The 24298-nt window shown below is 45.4% G+C and overlaps 1 protein-coding gene across 2 annotated transcripts in view; it reads right to left on the minus strand.

Moving 5' to 3' along the window:
- Positions 1-2112: 2112 nt before the first annotated feature.
- The window catches only part of LOC132781801 (F-box/LRR-repeat protein 16), a 218062-nt gene continuing 195876 nt past the window's right edge, over positions 2113-24298 (minus strand). For both annotated transcript variants that reach the window (XM_067462249.1, XM_060786272.2), the window contains 3 exons: positions 9073-9157; positions 7300-7363; positions 2113-7037 (listed from right to left, as the gene is read on the minus strand). In XM_067462249.1, coding sequence (XP_067318350.1) covers positions 6889-7037; positions 7300-7363; positions 9073-9157 — 298 coding nt within the window. In that variant the 3' untranslated portion in view covers positions 2113-6888. The remainder of the gene's footprint in view (positions 7038-7299; positions 7364-9072; positions 9158-24298) is intronic.

Here is a 24298-nt window from a genome sequence, read left to right on the forward strand (position 1 = left end):
CTAACAGCCATTAAGCTGTTATGAATTGTTGGAGTCTAAAATACCTGGAGGGAGGGCCAAAGTTGGCCCTTGCCTGATGTAATGTATCTCCTTGTTCACAATAGCATGTGCACGGTTCCTTCCAGATATCCGATGAGCATTTACGGAAAGGTATTTCCAAACCCCTGCCACTACCCGCATGGTCTACACCCAGAGCTTTTCAAACTGCACTGCAACACATTAGTCTATCAGCTGCAATGCGAAGTGTGTCGTGGGAACCTCACAAGAAATTACAAAAATTTTTTCCTGGAAATGTATGTATGTTATTACAAGACAAATCATATATTTCTGAAAAACATATAAATGAAAAGGCTTTTATGAGATACGTTACGCCTTCATATATTTAATTGTTACAATTCTTGTCTGTGTTTGCATCTCTCCTTTTAACCTCCATTGTGTGCATTTGGAAAACTGTGTTGTGAAGTGTTGCTCATCTAAAAAGGCGTGTCTCCAACACAAAATGCTGGGAAAGCTCTGGTGTACACATATTTCAACAGTAGCCTGGCAACTAATTTGGGAGAAGTGGGGTGGAGTGGCGAAAATGTGCTATAATGTACCTGCCCTTTTGTGGGATTAGCTCATCAGAGATCATAGAATGCTTCTTTAAACCAAGTTAGGTCATCAATTCTCACAGAGCTTGGAAAAGGCCCCGGGGGTGGGGGTGGGGGTTGGGGAGTACAGCTCCTAAATCACTGGATAGGGATGTTAATAGGTTTTTGAAGTGTGTGGTTTCTGGGCTGTATGGCTGTGTTCTGGCAGCATTTTCTCCTGATGTTTTGCCTGCATCTATGGCTGGCATCTTCAGATTATCTGATGGTGGTAACACGAGTGGAGTTCATAATATACCAGTGGAATGATGTCCAGGGTGGGAAAAAGAACTAATGTCTATTACCAAGTATGAAGGATCCAGTTAGCAAGCTTGATTTGTAAGTGTTTGGATGGGATCCATGTGTTATCATGTGAGTGAGAAGATTACATAGTCAACACTGACTAGAAGTAACCTGGCCTTCATCTCCTTTGAATTGTTTGCTGCCTGGAGGCCTCCTCAACATCTGGCTGGCGTTCATTTGTCAGTCTTAATTCTGGTGTTTCTCAATACTGGTAGCCACATTTTGTTCATTTTCATGGTTTCTTCCTTTATGTTGAAATTGTCCACGTGCTTCTTGTGGATTTCAGTGGCTTCTCTGTGTCATCTGACAAAGTGGTTGTCAGAGTGGTCCAGAATTTCCATGTTTTTAATATTCTGTGCCCTGTAAAGGGTGGAGTTAGCAAGCTTCATTTGTGTATGTTGAGTAGGATCCACCCATTAGTATGTGAATAACCATGATCATATAGTCAATTACTGAGGGCATCTGAACAGAGATCTGAACGTGATCAAAATTGGGCTACCAGTATTGAGAAACAAGGGGCTGTGGTGGTGCAGTGGGTTACACCGCTAAGCTAAAGAACTTGCTTACCGAAGGTTGGCAGTTCGAATCCAGGGGACAGGGTGACCTCCTGCTGTTAGCCCCAGCTTCTGCCAACCGAGCAGTTTGAAAGCATGCAAATGTGAGTAGATCAATAGGTACCACTTCAGTGGAAAGGTAATGGCGCTCTATGCAGTCATGCTAGCCACATGACTTAGGAGGCATCTATGAACAATGCTGGCTCTTCGCTTTCAAAATAGAAATGAGCACCACCTCCCAGAGTTGGACTTGACTAGACTTAATGTCAAAGGGAAACCTTTACCTTTTTATTGAGAAACACTAGAATCAAGACAGTAACTAATGAATTCCACTCAGACACAGGAGAACTCCAGGCAGCAAGTAATAAAGGGCAAGTTAGCACTATAGGGGCCAAGGATGTCTCTAAGGTAGCAAACAATTCAAAGAGAACAATGGCCTGGCAGGCAGATGTCCTCACTATGCCATCTTCATGGTTACTCACATGCTAATGGATGGATCCCACTCAACACTTGCAAACGAAGCTTGCTAATTGCACCCTTCACATTTGGTTAATAGACATTGGCTTTTTCTCTCACCCAGGACATTATTCTGCAGGTATATTATATATTCCACTTGCTTTGCTACTATCAGATCCTCTGAAGCTACCATACACAGATGCAGGCCAAACCAAAGAAGAAGAAGAAGAAGAAGAAGAAGAAGAAGAAGAAGAAGAAGAAGACAACGAAGAGGAAAAATCTTACTAAAACACATTGGTTATACAGCCCAGAAACCACGCCACAACACCCCAGATATTCCAGCTGTGAAAGCCTTTAACAATACATGTTATGATGTTTTTTTTAAAAAAGTATTTAAAAAGTAACTTTTCTGAGCTCTTTTCCCTGTGTCATTTTTACTGACAGCAGCTCTCCACAGTTTTGAGATAGATGGCTTTCCCAGAACATTGGGGCAGTTCAGGGACCAGTGCATGGCATTTTTAGACCCATCGCTGCATTCTGCCTGGGCATGTCCATGTATTGGTACATGCTCTTGACTTGGAGTCCATATTTTTAATCTCTGGGATGATGCAATATAGGAGACATTATAGGGAATTATAAATGGCAGCTGTAAAGTGTGACTTGTCAACATGGGAGGGATGAAATGAAACACAGTGGATGGCCTTGTCTCATAGGGTCCCTCGGACCCAGAGCTGGCCCTTTTGGAGCACCATTTGCACGCAATGCATGGGATCTCAAACTCTTCTGCAGCAAACATAGGAAGGACACTGCGGCTTAATATCAGCAAGAACCAGAGGAATTATGGTAGCTATTGTTACAATTCACAGTGGCTCCAGAGGAGTTAGTTACCTTTCGGGTTTTCAAAGATTTACATGTTAATGTTATCCAAAAGTAAATAAATTATTACTTTTTTATTATGGCCTTGGGTTGACATCATATCCAAGTAGTGAGAATATCACATGACACTTTAAACATCTGAAGAATGTTTATGTTTGAAAAGGAGTACTCAGTATAGCAATAGTATTATTATAATCTGTTTGAGTTATGCATTGGTTACCTCACTAAAGAACTAATTTGTAATTCATGCCTTCTGATTTCTGGAGAGGTTTATTTGGCTCATATGGCCTGCCTTAGCCAACAATAGCTTTCCTTAGGTATCTTTCTCAGTCACTTCTTCCCAGTATGCCTGACATTCTTAGAATTGCTATTTAAAATGGTTTTAATAAACATAAAGTGTCCTTATTGCATGGCAACTGATAATTGAAAAATGCATTATCTGCAGCTTCTGGTAAATTAATTCAATGCCAGAAAAAATAGGTTATTTTACTTGAACTGAATTAGATGGGAGGTGTCTCCGTTTTTCTCCATTTCTTATGATATTGAAACCTAGTGAGGTCTTTTGCTCAAATTGAATGTTGGGAGATTCAGGACAGGTAAAAAGAATTATTTTTTACATCTTGGAGAAGTAACCATAGAACTTGTGGATTTAGGGATAGCTATCAAACTGGGTGGCTTTACAAAAGAAAAGATTTTGGAGGATGTGGGCTATCAGAGGCTACTACCCATGATGGATATAGAATCTATTTCCTTAAATATCACAAGAAGAAGGCTTCTGAACACTAGTTTACATGAATGGCTTTCATATTGATGCCCAGTGTCTGCCCTCTATGTGGAAAGACTGCTGAACTAGATAGGGACTTATTATATTTATACTGTTTTTTAAATAAAGTGGCTTTTTAACTATTTAAAATGGTTTCATGTACATGTAATTTTTCATAAATAAATTAATCTGCTTGGAGTACCTGGAAAGTGTTGAAGCAGGGAGCAGGAAGTGAAGCTATTCTTGGTGACTAAATGCATCACTGGTGTTGAAGTTTGACATGAATCAAGCCCTGGATAGAGACTGGTGACACTGGCTGTACTGGGAGGACTCAGTACATTGGGGGCATTGGGGGCGATGGCTTGACTGCTGGAACAACCCCAGCAGAGTCTTCTCCAGATGTGCTGGGCAAGAGCTCCCACCGTACCCAGAATATGGGACTTGTAGTCCAACACAGGTGGCTGGATTGCGGAATGGTGAGCTATGGGAACTTTGGAATTAGAGGCTGTTTCTCCATTGCTATACATTCCCTGCCCCTCCAACTAGACAGAGATGATGGTTAAACATTACAGAACCCCCTTCCCAAACCACAGCAAAATTTAGAAGGCCACCAAAACACCCATGAAGTGGAAACCTGCACAGTATGTTGTAGTAAAAGGCCTGGGACTGGATTAAAACAATAGGTGGTTGCTTTGTGCATCAGAATTCCATGGGCACTTGGCCATCCCGCTAGAGCAGGTATGGGCCAACTTCAGCCCTCCCTCCAGGTGTTTTGGACTTCCAACTCCCACAATTCCTAACAGCCAGTACAAAACAGCTGGAAGACTGAAGTTTGCCCATGCCTGCACTAGAGGGAAAGACTGCCTTCTGTTCGCAGAACTTGGAGACAATGTGACCTGAGGTCTTTGGACCTTCTTTCCCATTCTTCGTAACAGTGAGCATTATATGGCATTAATTTCTCTGTTATAAATGCCTCTCCCTGCACTTGTTTCACTTGTACGAAACAAGGAAACAAGATTGCAACCACCTGGGACACTCTTGAGGAGGAGGACTCAAATCTCCCCTTTGGTCCTTGCCAAATTCAACAAAAGCAAAATGCTTTTGGCCCTGAAGATTCTCTTCTGATATTCCCCGATGACAGAAGCCAGTGTGACCTAGCTCATGGACATACAATTCTAAGTATGTTTATTTGAAAGCTAAGGCCTTTCATGCAATAGGATGTGCTCCCAGGGAAGTATGCCTGCACTTGTAATGACTTAGGGTTGGTTGGTTGCCGATACACTTGCCCTGCACAGTGGAGCAAACAGGCAGTGATATTTTCTACCACTCTCAGAGAGAAAGGCACCCAATGCTCGGGCATGTTCTTTTGAAAGGAGAAAGGCGGGCACTTTGAGCAATGTCTGGGCAAACACCCTCCTCATGCCTGGTGTAGAGGGCACCTTCCATTATTGGTTAACACGGCCAATGGAGCCAAAATGCACAGGCACTAAAGCAAGTGGTGATGGTGGGCAACAATGCTCCTCAAAAGCATACAAGCAGTGGTTTGGAAAAACTCGGCACAGCAATACCGCTTGTTGCCTCAAAGAGCTGTGCCATCCATCCAGGCCTTGTAACAAGAAGTTGCTCCACCCAGGAACAGATAGATCTCTATGGCAGCTTGTGGATGGAGATGGAGAATGAGTGCCTGAGTCAACCAACCTGCAAACAACAATAGACAAGGGCCTCTAAAAGCAAATCAGTGGAAGCAATGTGGAAACAGCCCAAGGATGGCCAACAGGTCAGCCACGTCCTTGGCTCAGAAGAAAGCAGATGAGAGGGCCATATACAGTGCAGGCTGCTGGTATAGTTGGAAATGGATGGGAAAGAACGGGCGTATTGTAACTGGCTTGTAAGCAGCTAGATAAGATGAATCTAAGGAAGGAGATGCCTTTGCCTGTTCTGGGCAGGATCAGGGCACAATCTGCTAAAGATCCATGTCTCAGTCAATGGAAATATGGATGAGATAAAATGCCACATCAGCTTTTCAGTGGGACAGACAAACCAAGCTGGGGTCGAGGCTGCCGCCTGAAGTCCTACCCAGCAGATGCAGAAGCCAGAGCCTGCCTTATATTGAGACGGAAGCAAACTAGCATGCAAAGGCTGTAGGTTTTGTTCTGAAGAGAGGAGAAGGGAAACTTTTTCATTAGCAAAAGAAAAGCGGGTTTAAAAGGAAATTTAAAAAATTCAAAACCAAAAGAGGCAGAAGCTATCTGCCAAAAATCACCGCATGACCTTAAGGGTCAGCCAGGATTGTTCAGGTGAGCTTGTAAAATCCGTTTTTCTGGAAAACTTCGCTCCTTGGTCTGTTCTTTGGATGAAGCCAAAGGCCAGTTGACAACCAGCTTCACTTTCTGAAGCATCCCTTGGTTCTAACTGCCCATGGGGTCTCCAAGACAAGCTTTGGAGCTTTCTTACGCAGCATGAGCCGATTTCCTTGCACATTTTCAGCTCTCCTGCTTCTCTTTATGAACACTTTTCTGCAGCGTCCATTTCCTGGAATCCAGTGGCAGAGCCCATACACATCCAGAGCTGTTCCATCTGTCTGTCATCCCATGAACCTCTTTTCTCAGGAGGGCGCTCTTCGTTCCTCCATTCGCTTTCCACCTCAAACTCAGAGGACTGCGACCATTCCATCGGAAGGCTCGACCGTATAGGATCCATACCTGGAAAAACCTTCAAGAGGACTTGCCCCAGAATCTTCCCTCGCAACCCAACTTCTATCCACCATGACACAAAACGCCTGGGCAGAAACCGCTTTCATCCAGCACTGAGTGGCAACAGCATGCCCACCAACTCACCAATCTGCCATTGCAGTTTCTTGCTCATTTTCTATGCCTCTTTCATTTGTTCTTATTATATTTTTTGAGTTTTTATCAATTTTTCTTTCCAAAAAATATGATTTCAGGACAGATCACTACAAGGAAGACAGGAGATGATGGAGGCATAGAAATTTACAAACTTGAGGAGGGATTCATTCCCCTTTCACTGCCACATCCTTACACCGTGTTGCCCTTCCGATGATCCAGGTCTTTGTTTACGACAGCTTGCATTGTTTTTTCTCTCTCTGTGTGTGTAAGTGTGGCTTCAGTCACAGCATCCCTCCCGGGGAAAAAAAATCTAGATAGTATATATATATATATATATATATATATATATATATATGAATAAATAAATAAATAAATAAAACCATGACTCTGATTGGTTGTTCAGTGCTGGGTTGGGATTGAAGGTCTTGGCTCCAGATGTTGGTCAGATTCTTTCCAGGAGCTGCTTATTCGATCACCATGCAACGGGGCAGGTGCTGCGAGAAATACTTGAAAAGCTCTGGAGTGGCCCCTGGGCAATTAGTCAACTCCAGCTCTTCCAGGTCTTGAAGCTGGACAAGGCCTGAAAGTCCAGTGGTGGTCAGCAGAGGGCAGCCTGCAAAAGCAGAACCGGAGAGCATGCAGTGAGTGAGAAAGCTCCACTCATACAATTGCCAGCAACATCATCAGTGAATAATACTAACATTCATGACGTGATGTTTTTGAATAAATGGCTCTGAGAACAAATCAAGCTGGGGCCTCAAGGACAAAATTACCAAAACAAACAAAACAACAAAAGAAATTGTTCATGTATGCTATTTCACACATTAACCCTTTCTTCCTTTCATTCCACAGTGTGAATGAGGTTTTGCTCTCACCTGCAAGAGAGAGGAGGCGTAAACTCCTCATTCCCAGCAAATGCTTCAGGCCAAAGTCTTGCACCTGTAAAGAGCAAAGAAGCCAGGAATGTGAGCAAGCATTCTTCTGACACTAGGAATTAAGACTTTTCTCATGGATGTTCTGGGATTCGGACAATTGATGCAGTTAGTCTCTGGGGCTCCCACAGTATTTTCTTTGAGGTATCCAAGCTAAAATAAAACCATTCATTTCTTTCTCATCCATTGCTTAAGACATGTCCCAGCTCAACTAAATAGCGTCAATCAGACTTAGCCAGCGCCACATCCTTTATCATCAATGGAGTCTAGGTTTTGTTCCTCCCCCATGAAATATCTAAACATGCTGGAACTTTCCAGCCATCAGAGGGCCTTCACTCTGGCACGTTGCCATGCTCTCCCATCTGTCGTATTGAAAGGCCGTTACCAGAAGACCTCCATACGTCGAGAGACAGTGCCCCTGTGACTCAGGACACATAGAGACAACAGAAAATGTGCTTCTTCAGTACCTATTCTATAGAGATATTCAATCCCGTCTCATTACGCCATAGGGTTAATGTCCTAACAAATACCCAGGATACTCTGGACAGTTTTACATCTCCCTGCTGCTTTCAGACACTAACTCGGCTATAACTTACAATGTCACCAAATTCTGCACGGCAGCGTTTGAAATCTAGTTGTCTCATAGTACAAGCTAGTACAAGCCGGGACTTCATACTAGCAGAAAATTGGGATTGCAGTCTTAATTATAGTATGGATGTTGTTCCCTCCTCTGTTTGACTGGACTTCCTTTCCCTGTGTCTCATGAGCATCCTATTCCCTCCCTTTAGATTCCCTTCCCTTTAATTCCATAAATTGTGTTGGGTTTTAATATAATCCTGTATATGGTATTTAGTTTAGATTTTCAAGTTAATTATCTTAATGTCCTAACAATAATACACTTACTTTAAAGTTTTAAATCTCTTAATCCTTAACTCTGATATGCTTGTATAGGACTACGTCTCTCATCTCTCGACCTGGTCACTGACCATAATAAAATGAATTTGAACTTAAATATCAGAAAAGCTTCCTTAACTGTGATTCCTTTCCACCCTACCTATTTTGGCTTCGTAAAATGCAATCCATATAAATAAATAGAGACAAGACAACAGCCCCATAGTTCCCACCACAGAGAGATTGCTGTTTGTTCTTGCAAAACAAACGATACGAATACTAATAATAATACTAGAATACTAATAATAAAAAGTAAGTCCCAATCAACAAATCTTTCCCAAATTTAGTTGAAAGATTTGCTGGCTTGAGTTCCATTCTGGTAAAGCTTCAGAGCCCCCCCCCCCCCCCCCAAGTTCATTTTCTGTGGTGTGACTGCCAAATTGCCAAAATTACCTGACATCTGAATTGACCTACTGAATTTCACACACTCCTAATGATTATGGTGATGTGCAATGGGCAAGCAGATGGCACTGGTTCTGTATCTCAAAAATTAGAGTGGATAGGGGAAAATGTGTTGCCATTTTTGGAATTAGCAGGTTAAATATACCCAGAAATAGGACTAATCTTTGGGGTACCAACATGTGTGTTGGCCAGTGTTACAGCTACACACACCACAGTCTCTTGACACATTTGGGTGGAGTTTTTGTTATTAGGAATTAGATGGAAATCAACTGCTTCCCGCATTGCCTGGCATGCTAGACCCTGGCAATCTTCTTCTCCATCTTTTCTGTGATGGAGAAAAGAACGTGCGGACGGTTCCTTTACCTGGCAGCACCAGCGGAGATATAAGTTCCTAAGTGATGACATGGTGGACAGGTAGCTGAGCCCGGTGTCTGTGATCCGCACACACCTGCCAGAAAAGTGGAAGGAAACAGCTGTCAGCAGAAATTCCCAAACTTTAGATGGAAAGGGGAAAGTGGGACTCTATGAATCAGTAAGGTATCTGTGACCACTTCTCAATACAACTCTTGCAATTCAATCCATTTTACCAAACTTATTATTTAATCAAGTTTTATTGTGTTTGTTTATTAGGAGTTTTAGCATAGTGATTTGTGTCTGTCTATTTGTCTGTGTATTTTAGTTTTTGTCTTTTATTGTTGATATGGTCAGTGGACTAATCAAGAAACAGATCTATCAATCAGTAAGGAATCTGTGAACCCTTCTTAAAATATCTCTGCAGCTCATCATTTCGAACCAGACACAGTGAAGACATCTGACCTTGCACTTGGCTATTCTGCTGCTGAATATGCATGCCCACTGTGGAATACATCTCACTATGTTAATGAGACATGGCGCATAATCACAGGATGTCTACGCCCCACACCACTGGAGAAATTAGACTGTTTAGCCGATATTGCACCACCTTTCGTTGGAAAGTAGCTGCCCATAATGAAAGGACCAAGACATGGACATCTCTGACCCATCCTCTGGATATCAGCCAGCAAGCCAAAACCTTAAATCAAGAAACAGCTTCCTAAGATCCACAGAAATACTCTCAGGAACACCTCAGCAAGTGAGAGTCCAAAAGTAGCAGGTTAAAACCTGATACAGGATAAGGAATTCCCCCCTGGGCATTCCACAAGAATATATACTCCACTTAACTACCATCCGATCCCCTGAGGATGCCATTACCCCCAGATGCAGGTGAAACGTCAGGAGAGAATGCTGTTGAAACATGGCCAGACAGCTCGAAAAGCTCCCAGCAATCTAGTGATTCCAGCCATGAAAGCCTTTGACAAGACAGTGTACAATGCAATTATATTATATTATATACTAGCTGTCCCCTGCCATGCATTGCTGTGGCACAGTCTTATGATCTGTAAAACAACGTAATGAGAAAGTGTTGGTTTCTAATAAATGTAATTTCTTTATGCTTGTGGGTAAACATAGATGCAGGCGAAACGTCAGGAGAAATGCCTCTAGAATTGGCCATATAGCCCGAAAAAAACCCACAAGAACTTAGTATTTATTGTTGTTTCTTTGTCAGTGTTGATGTAGAGATTGTCTGGTTTGCCTACTCTGGAACGTGCAACATATAATTGCCATTCTTTAGAGGTCCCTTTCAAATCTATGATACTTTATCTGTCATATACTATATGTGTGTGTATATATATAAATATAGGAAATAAATAAATAAACGCATGTGTGAATCATATTTATTTATTTATTTACTTTGCTTCTATATCGCTGTTCTCAGCCCGAAGGTGACTCACAGCGGTTCACAAAACACAGAACATAGTAGAATTCAAACACCAATATAAAACAGTTAATAACCTAATATAATACACAATTAATACACAATTACTATGAAACCATTCACTAACGTCTCGTCATCCATTGTTCCATTCCTATGTCATTACCAGTCTTGCACTCATTATTCGAACGCCTGCACAAATAACCAGGTCTTTACTTTTTTGTGGAAGACCATAAGAGATGGTGCTAATCTAATATCCGTGGGAAGGGCGTTCCACAGCCGGGGAGCCACCACCGAGAAGGCCCTGTCTCTTGTCCCCGCCAGTCGAGCTTGTGAAGCTGGCGGAATCGAGAGCAGGGCCTCCCCGGAAGATCTCAAAGTCCTGGTGGGTTCATAGGCTGAGATGCGGTCGGAAAGGTAGCTTGGGCCAGAAACATTTAGAGCTTTAAAGGTCAACACCAGCACTTTGAATTGAGCATGGTAGCAAGTCGGCAGCCAGTGGAGTTGGCGCAACAGGGGGGTTGTATGCTCCCTGCGTCCCGCTCCTGTTAGTATCATGACTGCTGAGCGTTGGACTAGTTGAAGCTTCCAAGCTGTCTTCAAAGGCAACCCCACGTAGAGAGCGTTGCAGTAGTCTAAACGGGATGTAACCAGAGCATGGACTACCATGGCCAAGTCAGACTTTCCAAGGTATGGGCGCAGCTGGCACACAAGTTTTAACTGTGCAAATGCTCCTCTGGTCACCGCCGAAACCTGGGGTTCCAGGCTCAGCGATGAGTCCAGGATCACACCCAAGCTGCGAACCTGTGTCTTCAGGGGGAGTGCGACCCCATCCAACACAGGCTGTAACCCTATGCCCTGTTCGGCCTTGCGACTGACCAGGAGTGCCTCTATCTTGTCTGGATTCAATTTCAATTCGTTCGTCCTCATCCAGACTGTTACAGTGGCCAGGCACCGGTTCAGGACCTCGACAGCCTCCTTAGTAGCAGGTGGAAAGGAGTGACAGAGTTGGACATCATCTGCGTACAGATGGTATCAGCGTGCAGCAGCCAGGATGCTAACCGGGGCTCATTATCAAGAGAGGTCTACCCCTCTGTTTAAGGAGCTCCACTGGCTGCCATTTATTTTCCGAGCCCAATTCAAGGTGCAGGTGCTCACCTACAAAGCCCTGAACGGTTTGGGACCACCCTACCTGCGTGACCGCATCTCCATCTACGAACCCACACGCTCACTCCGATCATCTGGGGAGGCCCTGCTCATGACCCCACCCACGTCGCAAGCGAGCTTGGTGGGGACACGGGACAGGGCCTTCTCTGTGGTGGCCCCCCGACTTTGGAATGCCCTTCCAAAAGATCTCCGACAGGCCCCTACTTTAGCAGTTTTCAGAAGGAACCTAAAAACCTGGCTGTTCCGATGTGCCTTCTCAGATTAGGAATCCCCCATCCCAAGTCCTAGAAGCACTTTAGCACAACCGATGTTACTGCACACCGCACCTTTAATCCTATGTTCCTCCTGCCATTTCAGCACTTTAACCCCTGTACCCCATTGCGCCAGCCGAACCAGTTTTAATAGTGTCTTGATGTAGTTATTGTTGTTATTTTGCTTAACTGTTTTGATTTGCTTTGTGATTTATTGTGTTATGTTTTGTTGTATTGTGTTTTGAGGCTTCGGCCTGTTGTAAGCCGCATCGAGTCCTGCGGGAGATGCTAGCGGGGTACAAATAAAGATAATAATAATAATAATAATAATAATAATAATAATAATAATAATACCGTACCCCGAAACTCCAGATGATCTCTCCCAGTGGCTTCATGTAGATGTTAAACAACATGGGGAACAGAATTGAACCCTGTGGAACCCCACAAGACAATGGTTGTGAGGTGGAACAGGTGTCTCCCAATAACACCTTCTGAGAACGGCCCTCTAGGAATGACCGGAGCCACTGTAGGACAGTGCCTCCAAGTCCCATCCCCTTGAGGTGCTCGAGAAGGATACTGTGGTCGACGGTATCGAAGGCCGCTGAGAGGTCCAGCAGCACCAACAGGGACACACTCCCCCTGTCGTGCTCCCGGCGCAGATCATCCACTAAGGCGACCAAGGCCGTCTCGGTACCATGTCCCAGTCTGAAACCAGACTGTGCCGAATACAGATAATCCGTGTCTACCAAGAATACCTGGAGTTGTGAGGCTACCACGCGTTCCAGGACATTGCCCAAAAAGGGAGATTGGACACTGGCCGAAAGTTGTCAAATTTAGTGGGGTCTAGTGATGGTTTGGGTTGTATCCAAGCACCACTTTAGCGAATTTCTTATTAATTATGAAGGCTACTCCATTTCTTCGATGTTCCTCTTGTCCACAGTAGTAGATCTGGTGGTCATCTGATGTAAAGTGGCCCATTCCAGTCCATTTCAGTTCGCTGACCCCCAGAATGTCTATCTTTAGTCTTGACATCTCACCAATAACAACATCCAATTTGCCCTGGCTCATAGATCTTACATTCCAGGTTCCTATGGTGTGTTGATCTTTAGAGCATCGGATTCGTCGTTCGCCTCCAGTACCGTCGGCCGCTAGCCTTCCTTTCGGCTTTGAGCTAGCTGCGTCATCACATCTGGGGCTAGTTGAACTTATCCTCTGCTCCTCCCCAGTAGCATTTTGGCCATCTTCCGACCATCTTGGTGGGATGGGCATCCCAAGCCACCTTGTCTCTCTCCTGAGGAATCTGTACAAGGACCAAGTAGCAACAGTCAGAACTGACCACGGAACAACAGACTGGTTCAAGATTGGGAAAGGCGTACAGCAAGGCTGCATACTCTCACCCAACCTTTTTAACTTGTATGCAGAACACATCATGCGATGTGCGGGGCTGGATGAATGCAAAGCTGGGGTGAAAATTGCTGGAAGAAACATTAACAACCTCAGATATGCAGATGACACCACTCTGATGGCCGAAAGCGAGGAGGAGCTGAGGAGCCTTCTAATCAAGGTGAAAGAAGAAAGCGCAAAAGCCGGGTTGCAGCTAAACGTCAAAAAAACCAAGATTATGGCAACAAGAATGATTGACAACTGGAAAATAGAGGGAGAAACCGTGGAGGCCGTGACAGACTTTGTATTTCTAGGTGCAAAGATTACTGCAGATGCAGACTGTAGCCAGGAAATCAGAAGATGCTTACTTCTTGGGAGGAGAGCAATGTCCAGTCTCGATAAAATAGTGAAGAGTAGAGACATCAGACTGGCAACAAAGATCCGCCTAGTCAAAGCCATGGTCTTCCCTGTAGTCACCTACGGATGTGAGAGCTGGACCTTAGGGAAGGCTGAGCGAAGGAAGATCGATGCTTTTGAGCTGTGGTGTTGGAGGAAAGTGCTGAGAGTGCCTTGGACTGCGAGAAGATCCAACCAGTCCATCCTCCAGGAAACAAAGCCCAACTTCTCACTGGAGGGAAAGATACTAGAGACAAAGTTGAAGTACTTTGGCCACATCATGAGGAGACAGGAAAGCCTAGAGAAGACAATTATGCTGGGGAAAGTGGAAGGCAAAAGGAAGAGGGGCCGACCAAGGGCAAGATGGATGGATGGCATCCTTGAAGTGACTGGACTGACCTTGAGGGAGCTGGGGGTGGTAACGGCTGACAGGGAGCTCTGGCGTAGGCTGGTCCATGAGGTCACGAAGAGTCGGAGACGACTGAACGAATGAACAACAACAACAAGTGATGGTTTTTTCAACAGCGGTTTTATTATAGCTTGTCTTGCCTTCCCGAAGGGAGGCATTCACCACCACCTCAACCCACTCAGCCAATCCTCCTGTGGCCTCCTTTAGAAGCCAGGATGGGCAGGGGTCTAGGATGGACATGGTGGGCCTCATTCCTCCAAGTATCTTGTCCACATCCTCGGGTTTCATCAATTGAAAAGAATCCATCAAAATAGGACAAGCAGGTGCTCGTGTTACATCCTCGGAGACTGCTTTTAACGCGGCATCCAGACCAGAGCGGATCAAAGCGACTTTGTCTGCAAAGAACTGAGCAAAAGCTTCACAGCGAGAGGTCGAATTGCCAGGGTTCCCACCTTGAGTGGTGGGATTCAACAGGCCTCTGACAATTCGGAACAACTCAGCCGGACGGTTCTTTGCAGACGCAATAGTGGCTGTGAAGAAAGCTTTCTTCGCGGCCTTTATTGCCGTGGCATATGCCCTTAAAAAGGACACAAACCATGTTTGATTTGGCTCGTTCGGATCCGAACGCCACATGCTCTCTAGTTCCCTCTTCCTTCGCTTCATCGCTGCCAGTTCCTCAGTGAACCAAGGAGCTGGTTTAGCTTGGCTACTTGAGAGGGGATGTTCCAGAGCGATCATGTCAATTGCCCTAGTCATCTCCCCATTCCAGATGCATCCATCTGAAACAATGCCATTTTAACTACCACAAAATCCTGGGATGTGCAGTTTGGTAAAGGACTTAGAAGGCTCTATTTACACTCCCCTAAAGCACAGCACTGGAGCTTTTCAGGCAACGTTTCTGAAGAGGTCACCAAATTACAAATTTCAGGGTTCCATTAAAGAAGGGTTAAGGTGCTACAATTGTCTAAATATAATAATCCATCTCTCTCTATATATAAATGCTCTGTAGATTTTGAGTGACATCATAACTCAAAATCCACTGGATGAATTGCCGCAAAATTTGGCCACAAGCCACCTACTAACCCAAGGAGTGACCATCACTCAAAAAAAAATTAATTTTGTCATTTGAGAGTTGTAATTGCTGGGATTTATAGTTCACCTACAATTAAAGAGCATTCTGAACTCCGCCAATGATGGAATTAATCCAAACTTGGCACACAGGACTCCCATGACCAACAGAAAACACTAGAAGGGTTTGGTGGACATTGACCTTGAGTTTTGGAGTTGTAGTTCCCCTACATCCAGAGAGCACTATGGACTCAAATAATAAAGGATCTAGACCAAACTTGACACGAATACCCCGTATGCCCAAATATGAAGAGAGGTGGAGTTTGAGGGAAATAGACCTTGACATTTGGGAGTTGAAGTTACTGGGATTTATAGTTCACCTACAATCAAAGAGCATTCTGAACCCCACCAGTGATAGAATTGGGCCAAAATTCCCACATAGAACACCCATGATCAACAGAAAATACTGTGTTTTCTGATGGTCTTTGGCAACCCTTCTGACACCCCCTGATGACCCCCAGGTTGAGAAATGCTGCCTTAAGGCCATCCAGTCCAACTCTCTTCACCAGAGTAAGAAAACATAATCAAAACCTTCCTGACAAAGAGCTATCCAGCCATAGATATAGATAGATATGGCTGCGCCGTTCGGCTGCTCGGCGGCGTCTGGGCTCCGGGCGGGGTCGGCGCCCACCACCTCTTGCCGCCCATCGGATGCCCAGCTGTTCCAGCCAATCGCTGTTGTTCCAACTCGCGCTCCTGCTCCTGCCTCGTTGGAGGTCTGCCCCTGTCTTGGCGGAGGCCGGACATGGCCTAGTGGGCTGGCACCTCGCCTGCACTTCCATTGGTGGCTCCTGGGCCAACCGTGTGTGTTGCCGACGCTTGTGCTGACTGACCTGTGCTGACTGACTTGTGTTGACCAATCAACCAACCACTTCTGCCGACTGACTGTGCTGTTCAACTTGCTGTGCTGACCATCTGTGTTGACCATCCCCTGCCACCGTGCTGACCGACTGTGCCGAAGACCATCACCACGGACATTAATCCTATTCCCGGAAGGACCAATATTAACCATCCACTGATTCTTTTCTGTCATCCATTGTTCTGTATTCATATGCTCCAACAACTTCTCCAATAACATCTGTACCTAAGCGAGATTGGTAAGCTTAGGGACCTTCGCATTACCAACTGTATTTAATTGCCTGTAAGGCTGTAAGTCAGCCTAGCGTAACACCTTATCTACCTCTTGTACCTGTCTGCTGCTAATTGCTGCTAATTCATCTATCTTCAGCACTTTCCCTCCATGCCGCACTTTAATTAGTATTGGTTGAATACTAGCAATACTACAGCACTTTATGATACTTGTTGCACTTTAACTAGTACTGGTTTACTTCCAGCAACACTGCTGCACTTTAAGAACTACGGATACGATTAGTTGCACTTTTCGATACAGCGAATTCTAGTGAAATATCTTAACAGCTATTACCCATGTGCTCTTCCATCTTTTTGTATGTATTATTCTTGCTGTTAATTAATTGTGGAAAGGACAGGGGATGAAGCAGGCTGGAGATCTCAGGAAATTATGGAGCAGGGGAGGGAGATAAAGGGAACTGAAGTTTATGGCAAAATAAGATCTCAACAAACCAAATATCCAACAATGTATTGCAAGCTGAGGCTATGGATATGGATTGCGGCATGGAGGGGTGAGGGTGTTCCACTAGCCGAGGGGCCCCCATAGAAGTGGTGGTGGGGAAGGGGAGATGCGGAAAAAGGAGACCAATAATTCGGCCTAGGGATCGTGCATCAACCTTAGTAATTCCAAGCTGGTCTCCTAACATGGTAAATTGGTGTAACCAGGATGGCGGTCCCTCTGGGTTGAAGGTGGTGCTGTTGAACGCCAGATCTGTCAATGGAAAAACAACTTTCATCCAGGACTTAATCCTGGATGAGCGGGCAGATCTAGCGTGCATCACGGAGACCTGGACGAGGCTGGAGGTGTGAATTTAACCCAGCTCTGCCCGCCAGGTTTTTCCGTGCAGCACCAGCCGAGATCCGGAGGGCGGGGAGGCGGGGTTGCAGTGGTCTATAGAGATTCAATCCCTCTGACCAGGTGCCCCATCCCACAGTCAACAAATTTTGAATGCGTCCACCTGAGGGTGGGTGACCGGGACAGAATAGGGATTCTGCTGGTGTACCGTCCACCTCGCTGCACCACAGTCTCCCTGCCTGAGCTAGCAGGGGTGGTCTCGAGCCTGGCATTGGAGTCCCAGCAGCTCATTGTGCTGGGGAACTTCAATGTCCATGCTGAGGTGGCCCTTTCAGGAGCGGCTCAGGACTTCATGTCTGCCATTGCAACCATGGGGCTGTCCCAACAAGTATCTGGCCCCACCCACAGTGCGGGACACACATTGGACTTGGTTTTCTGCCAGGGATGGGAGGAAGGTGGCGGTGTTGAGGAGTTAACCATCTCTCCGTTGCCATGGACCGACCACTTCCTGGTCAGTTTTAGGCTCACTGCACCCCCTAACCTCTGCATGGATGCCTGGAAAAGGGCTATGAAAGAAATAGGGAGGATGGGAGTGATAGCGGGAAGATGGCAGCATAAAAAAGAGAGGAGTGAGAGAATGAGAGAGTATGTTGTTCCAGAACTGTGTATCTGCAAAAACTCAGATCTGAGAAGGGACAGGGGGACCTGACTCCCTTACACATAGAATAATAATAATAATAAATTTAATATCTGCCTTTCTCTGTACATGTAACATGTGAACCGTGTTATGCTTACCTGAATTCTTTGCAGATGCCTGGGCAATCTGCAAGGAAACAGCATTGGATAATAATTATGGGCTCCTTGGTAGCATTGGGTGGGTTATCATGGGCTTATGGGAAGAAAGAGAAGACATTTCTGGTGGAAAAAACCATTCGGATCAGAGTTGTGGCACTTGCAGGAGGAGGAAAGAGGCACCAGGGGCTTGTCTACATGGGATCCAAAATCCAAAGTGGGTCAGAAGTTTTTCATGGAACAAATTCATGCGGCCTCCAGGGCATATGTGTTTAATTCCTATGTTAAGGATAGTTGGAGAATACTTTGGAGCTTCAGCAGCCCTGCACTTTGGGCAGAGGTTGCCAACAGACCCCCTCCAATGTGAACTGGCTTACTGTCTACCTGGTGCTGCTCGAATTCATTGGGAAGATTCCTGCAAAATCAGAACAGCTATGTTGTGGCATGATCAGATTCTGAGTGTTTAGAAGATGAGGCTAGTAATGCTGGGAGAAATTCAGAGGACCCAGAGAGAAACGTTTTAGAATCTCCTGGCAGAAATGTTTTGGAATCTCCTGATGGTTCCCAGGATAATGGTGAAGTCAGTTCCTATAAAACCCTGCCAGAAGTGCAGTCAGAGGAAATTGGGGAAGACTAATGTTTGTCAAGGTTAGAGAGATTAGAGGTAAGACAACAGGGCCAAAAATTAAGGACTCGCTTCTCTTGCCAGCTCAGAGAGAAGGAGAGGAGGTGCAAAAGAAATGATCTCATGAGAGGGATTTTGGGTTTTAAAAGTGGTTCATGTTGATGCAATCATCACGAGAGCAATGTTGCATTCAGGTATAGACCTCTCAGTGTCAAGGGCCATGAAATTCATGTAACCAAGTGTTAAGCTGTTCCCATGTTCTGATCTTGCGAGTCATAGTTTTGCCTGCCTGCGGTTTATGTACCTTGTCTTGGATTGGCATAGGTTTGCCTGCCTTGAATTTAGTGACCTGTTGTTCTGGTACAGCTGTACCAGGAGCTCCAATTTTGTTTGTTTTGCATTAAATGTTTGTTTGCAGTCCTAGGTTTCAGGGACTCTGCAGATAGGTGGCTTCTTTTGGTTGCAGTTATAGGGCAAGCCACTTGTCCATCATCATTAAGTTTGGGTCCCGCCCCTTGCTCAGGGCAATTGGGAAGGGAAGAGAGCCATTTTTTAGTTAGTCTCAGCAAGGAAAGCTATGTACAGGACGTGTGTACTTCCCCTGTACAAAAGCTTCAACTTTTAAGAATTTCCAGGGAAACAGCCGTAAAGACTAAAGAACTCCAGCTGGAGAACATCTACTGCCTTGCTGGTAAGTCCACTCGGAGTTCGAGATGCAGTTTGACCCAGTAGCGGAGCCCACATCAGTAAGGATTAGATTACAGTCAGCCTGGGAGAAGTTTAAAAGGGGATTTTCCTTTAATGAAGAAGTTATTGAAGACAGTTGCCTGTCCTTCGTGGGCAAGATTAGGAATTCACCAGTTGATTCCTAAAATCATGGAATCATTTCCATGGAATAAAATCATGGAATCATGATTCCTAAAACCTTGGAATCATTTGATTAACTTTACTGAAGACAAGAGAAGTTTCTGTTTGATTGTTCATTAATAAAAGACTTTGTTGTACTTCTCAAGTCATCTAAAGACTGTTTGTGGTGGAAACCTCTGAGAACTTCTCTTTAGGCCCCCTGACTTCCCGTTGGGCAAAGGTTGCACATCCTGTTTTAAGACAATCATTTACAGGCCCAGCATGTGACAGAACATTAAAAGTTGAAGCTGGTGGCTTCTGCTACCCGGGAGTAAAGAAAAGGACTTTTAAAGTTACAGAACAGTATATAAGGGATCCCGCATAGGGCCATTCCAAGCCTCCATTACCTGCATCCATGTGTTTGTGTTTTGGGAGTTTCGGCCATCTTGGAGAGCAGCCCATCTGAACGTGTTTCTTCATTTTCGGCCATCTTGGAAGGCACCCCATGTGACCAGAAGGGAGGGGCTGGTTGCCTCCTTCTTTGCTCCAAGCTCCACCTGCTTAGCACAGTTTGCTACTTTGCAAAGTCTTCAGCCACAGAAGCAAGATTCTTCCAGCCTTTTTTGGAGTCCTGCACAGCATTGCTACATTTCTCCAGCAGCAGAAGCAAGTCTTTCCCGCCCTTTTGAAGCAAGCCCTGCTACAGCCTTGTTCAGCTTTGCCTTTCAAATTCCTGGAAAGGAGTTTTTGCAATTCCCTTTGGCTTTTGCAGCCTTTCAGCAAGAGTTTAATGTGCATTGATTTATTGTGTCTGTTGCGCCTATGCTCTGCCTTAAAGTGATAAGTTTTTGAGTGTGCTTGTTACTGCATTGATATATTGCTTGCTCTATTTGCAACTGTAATTGCATTGCTAAATTGTTTGGGTAATTTGCTGTCATGGCTCACACCTCAAGTTCCCCAAAGTCTGAAGGTAAAGCCTATAGCCTCCACTCCCAGGGTTCCCGGCACCCATTCCAAAAGGCCTTAGATGTATTTTTACAGGAAGAAACTCGGCTTACAGATAAGGTTGAATGCACCTGGCTTTCTATTGTCAACCTTGAAGGCCAGTTATAGCGTTCTGAGGATTTAGAGAAATCTCAGGACATCAGGGCAGATCTTAAGGTTTTAATTAGTAAGTGGAGAGGCCTAGTAGATGACATCGCCCAGGTGCTTAGCAAAATAAACAGCCAGGAGGCAGATCTTAGGGCAGTTCAGTTCTTGAACAGTGTTAAGCTTAGGGGTTCTAGCTATGCTCTTTGTTTCATGCAGACGACTTTAGTCCCTCCCCCAGAAGGGACAAAGATGGTCAAGCTTCACCCGTGGGTAGTGTGATCCCTGAGCTCCTTAAGCATTCCCCAAAGGCCTTAAGTGCAAAGAGCAGTCATGGAGGTGCATCTGCCCATAGCAAACACAGCCACGCCAGCAGAAAGCATAGTAGCAGACCCAGCTCAGCGCCTGGACCATCTGTCTCCAGAAGCAGCTCCACATTAATGGCAGCCTTTTACGCCAAGGAAGCCATGCGTCTGGAACTGCAAGAAAAAATACTGGAGGCTGAAGCTAAGGCTGCAGCTGCAAATCTAGGCCTGGACTTTGAGTGGGCTCAGATTGAACACAAGGCCAAACAAGCTAAATTAGAAGCAAAGCAGAAGTTGACACATGTTCAACAAGAGGCAGCAGCAGCAGACCTCAAGCAGGCTCAGATTGAATTCCAGGCCGAATTAGAGACAAAGCTGAAGTTGTCGTGCATCCAACAGGAGGCAGCTCAAAAAAGGGTCCGTGCTAACATCCTGGTGAAGGCGCTGCAAGGAGAGCTGTCTCAAGAAAACATCAACCTTCTATCAACACCACCAACCACGCCTATTTTGCCAGCTCACGTTGGCTTCCAAGATGACAAGCTGGTGCAGGTGGACAGCGACATCGTGCCACGCAGGCAGGTCAAGCAATTCAGGGCCAGGAGCCCAAAGCCACCAACTCAGGTACCAAGGCCCAGCATGGAAATCAGGGTTTCTCCCATTCCTGAGGCCACAGGTGTTCCTTTGAATGGACCTTCTAGTTTTCAGAAGAACTTCACCTTTACCCCTGACCAAACACCCCTTCTGTTTCTGCAAACTCCTCAGTCTCAGCTGGAGTCTCTTTTTAGGAACCTGAAGAAGGATCTGAGGGACAAAGGTATGGAAAAATTCTCTGACTGGCCAGAAGATTTCCTACTTTGGAAGAAGACCTTTCAGCGTGCCATACAGAATCTAAGACCCCTGAGGAACAACTGACTCTTTTGATTGCTGGACTTGGTCCAGTATCAGCTCACCAGGTGAGAAGGATTTTCTCAGCTCTCATCAACCAACCAGATAGAGCATTGGACACTGCATGGACAAGGCTTGACCAGCGCTACAGGTCCAGCACCCAAATCGAAGCCTCGCTGATGGACAGACTTCATAAGTTCCCGGTGCTCAAACCAAAGGACTTAAAACAGCTTTGGGATCTGTCAGACTTATTGGTTGAGCTCCAGTCAGCCAAGGGAAACCCACAGCTTCCAGGGTTTGCCTGCCTGGACCAACACTTGTCCCAAACTGCCATCACCCAGAAGCTGCCATTCTCCTTGTAGGAAGAGTAAGACAGAGAAGTCTTCAAATTCAAGCAGGCCAACCATCAGATCTACCCATCGTTCACCCATCTTGTGGATTTCATTACAAATGCCACTATGCAACTCAATGACCCACAGACGGGATTTCCAACTCTTTATGGGACTCCAAGGACTGACAGGCCCATCAAAGACCCTAAGAAACTTGCAAAAGACAGTGGTACCAAGAGAAACATTGCCATCAAGTCCACGGAGACCAACCCATCTCCAGCTGATGCCAAGATGATGCCTAAGGATGTTTTGTGCCCACTGCATGCAAAACCCCGACTGCAGAGAGTTTGCCAAAAAGCCTCACGCAGACAAAGTTGAGATCCTCAAGAGGGCTAAAATCTGCTTCAGGTGCTGCGGTGCAACTCCCCACCAGTCAAAGTCATGCAAAGAAAGGGTAAAGCCTTGTGCGAGGTGTGCCAATCCGAGAGACATTGCTCAGCTATGCATGACAATGATTTCTTGCCCTCCAAGGTCAAGAGCGGAGCCACCAGGCAACGCTCCCCAGAAGTATATCCAGAGGATTCAGCTGGACCTTTATCGGGCACTGAGGCACCCTCTGTGGCCTGCACATAGCTGTGTGGCAGCCCAAAGAAGACTAGGATTTGCCACCCAATTGTTTGGCAGAGGTCTATCCTGCCAGCAAGCCTTGGATGAAGAAGAAAATGTACATGGCCCTTGACAACCAAAGCAACGGTTCCCTGGCCACCCCTGACTTCTTCAGAACCTTTAAGGGGCAGGTAAAGACTATTGACTATTATATTTCTACTTGTAAGGGCAAACAAAGGAGACAGAGCCATGTTGCATCTGGATTTATCATTTCTCCATGTGGCAAAGACATTCGTTTTGAGTTACCTGACTTTATTGAGTGTGAGGCTATCCCATGAAATAAGGACCAGATGGCTACCAGAGAGATGATGCAAGCACATCCTCACCTGAAAGGACTACAGGACCTCATTCCACCTTTTGAGCCAGGCATTGATATAATCCTGCTCATCGGATCCAACTGCTCCAGCTTGATGAGCATCCGAGTTGAAAAGAGAGGTCCTCTTGGTGCACCTATGGCACAGAAGACTCCTTTAAGATGGACCATATAGGGACCCGTATGTGTCGACAGAATGCATCCTCCATCTTCTCTGTGTCCAGATCAGCCAAACACCCTTAGCTGTGGCAGAGTAATCCTCATGCAGAGTTGCCTAAGCCACATTTCTGTTTGCTGTCAAGGAGTTTCATCTGAGTTCTCATCCATCTCCGATGTATCCCGGGATGACGAGAACACAGCACTCTTCCGAGATGAGCAAGTCTTCCTGAACATCTTGAACTCCGAGGTCACTCTCAGTGAAGAAGGGAATTGGATCGCCCCTTTGCCCTTCAAAGCAGACCAGCCTACCCTGCCTCCCAACAGACAGGTGGCAGAGAAGAGACTGCAGTCTTTGAGACGCAAGATGCAACATGATCCCAAGACTAAGCAGTAAATCGTTCAATTCATGGATGATATGTTTTCAGCAAAATATGCTGAGCCATCCAGCCCTGGCTCAGACAAAGAAGAGTCTTGGTTTCTTCCCTTCCATAAGGTCACTCACCCGCAGAAGCCAGAAAAGGTGCACCAAATGCAAGGACATCTCATTGAATGACATGCTCCTGAAGGGACCAGACCTGAACAGCCTTATTGGAGTCATACTTAGGTTCAGGGAATCCAAGTATGCTGTCATCACTGACATCTTCAAAATGTTTTATGCATTCCTAGTCACACCAGAACATAGAAAGTTTTTAAAGTTTTTATGGTTTGAAGACACCTAGTCTCTGGCGGATGTGAAAGCCTTCCAGATGCGGGTCCATGTGCTTGGAAACACACCATCTCCTGTGGTGGCCAACTATGGCCTGTGAAAGACTGCGGAAAGATTTGGTCATTCCTTTGACCCTCGGGTCGCCCATGTTATCAACCAGAACTTTTATATGGATGACTTGCTTCTGTCGTTTGATACCATACAGTCTGCAATTAGTACAGTAAAGGATGTCCAATCTTTGTTGAAAAAGGCCAACGTCAGGCTACACAAGATCTTGAATCCCCACCATTAAATAAAGAGTCAGACACAAGAAAATGGATCTAAAGGGCCATTTTCTGACCTATTTATTGAAAGAACTTGTAATAAGCCGTAGAGGTAAAAACTGTAAAAATGCAAAATATAACTCATGGCTGAATGGCCACCT

Source organism: Anolis sagrei, chromosome Y, assembly GCF_037176765.1.
Source record: "Anolis sagrei isolate rAnoSag1 chromosome Y, rAnoSag1.mat, whole genome shotgun sequence".
NCBI lineage: Eukaryota > Metazoa > Chordata > Lepidosauria > Squamata > Dactyloidae > Anolis > Anolis sagrei.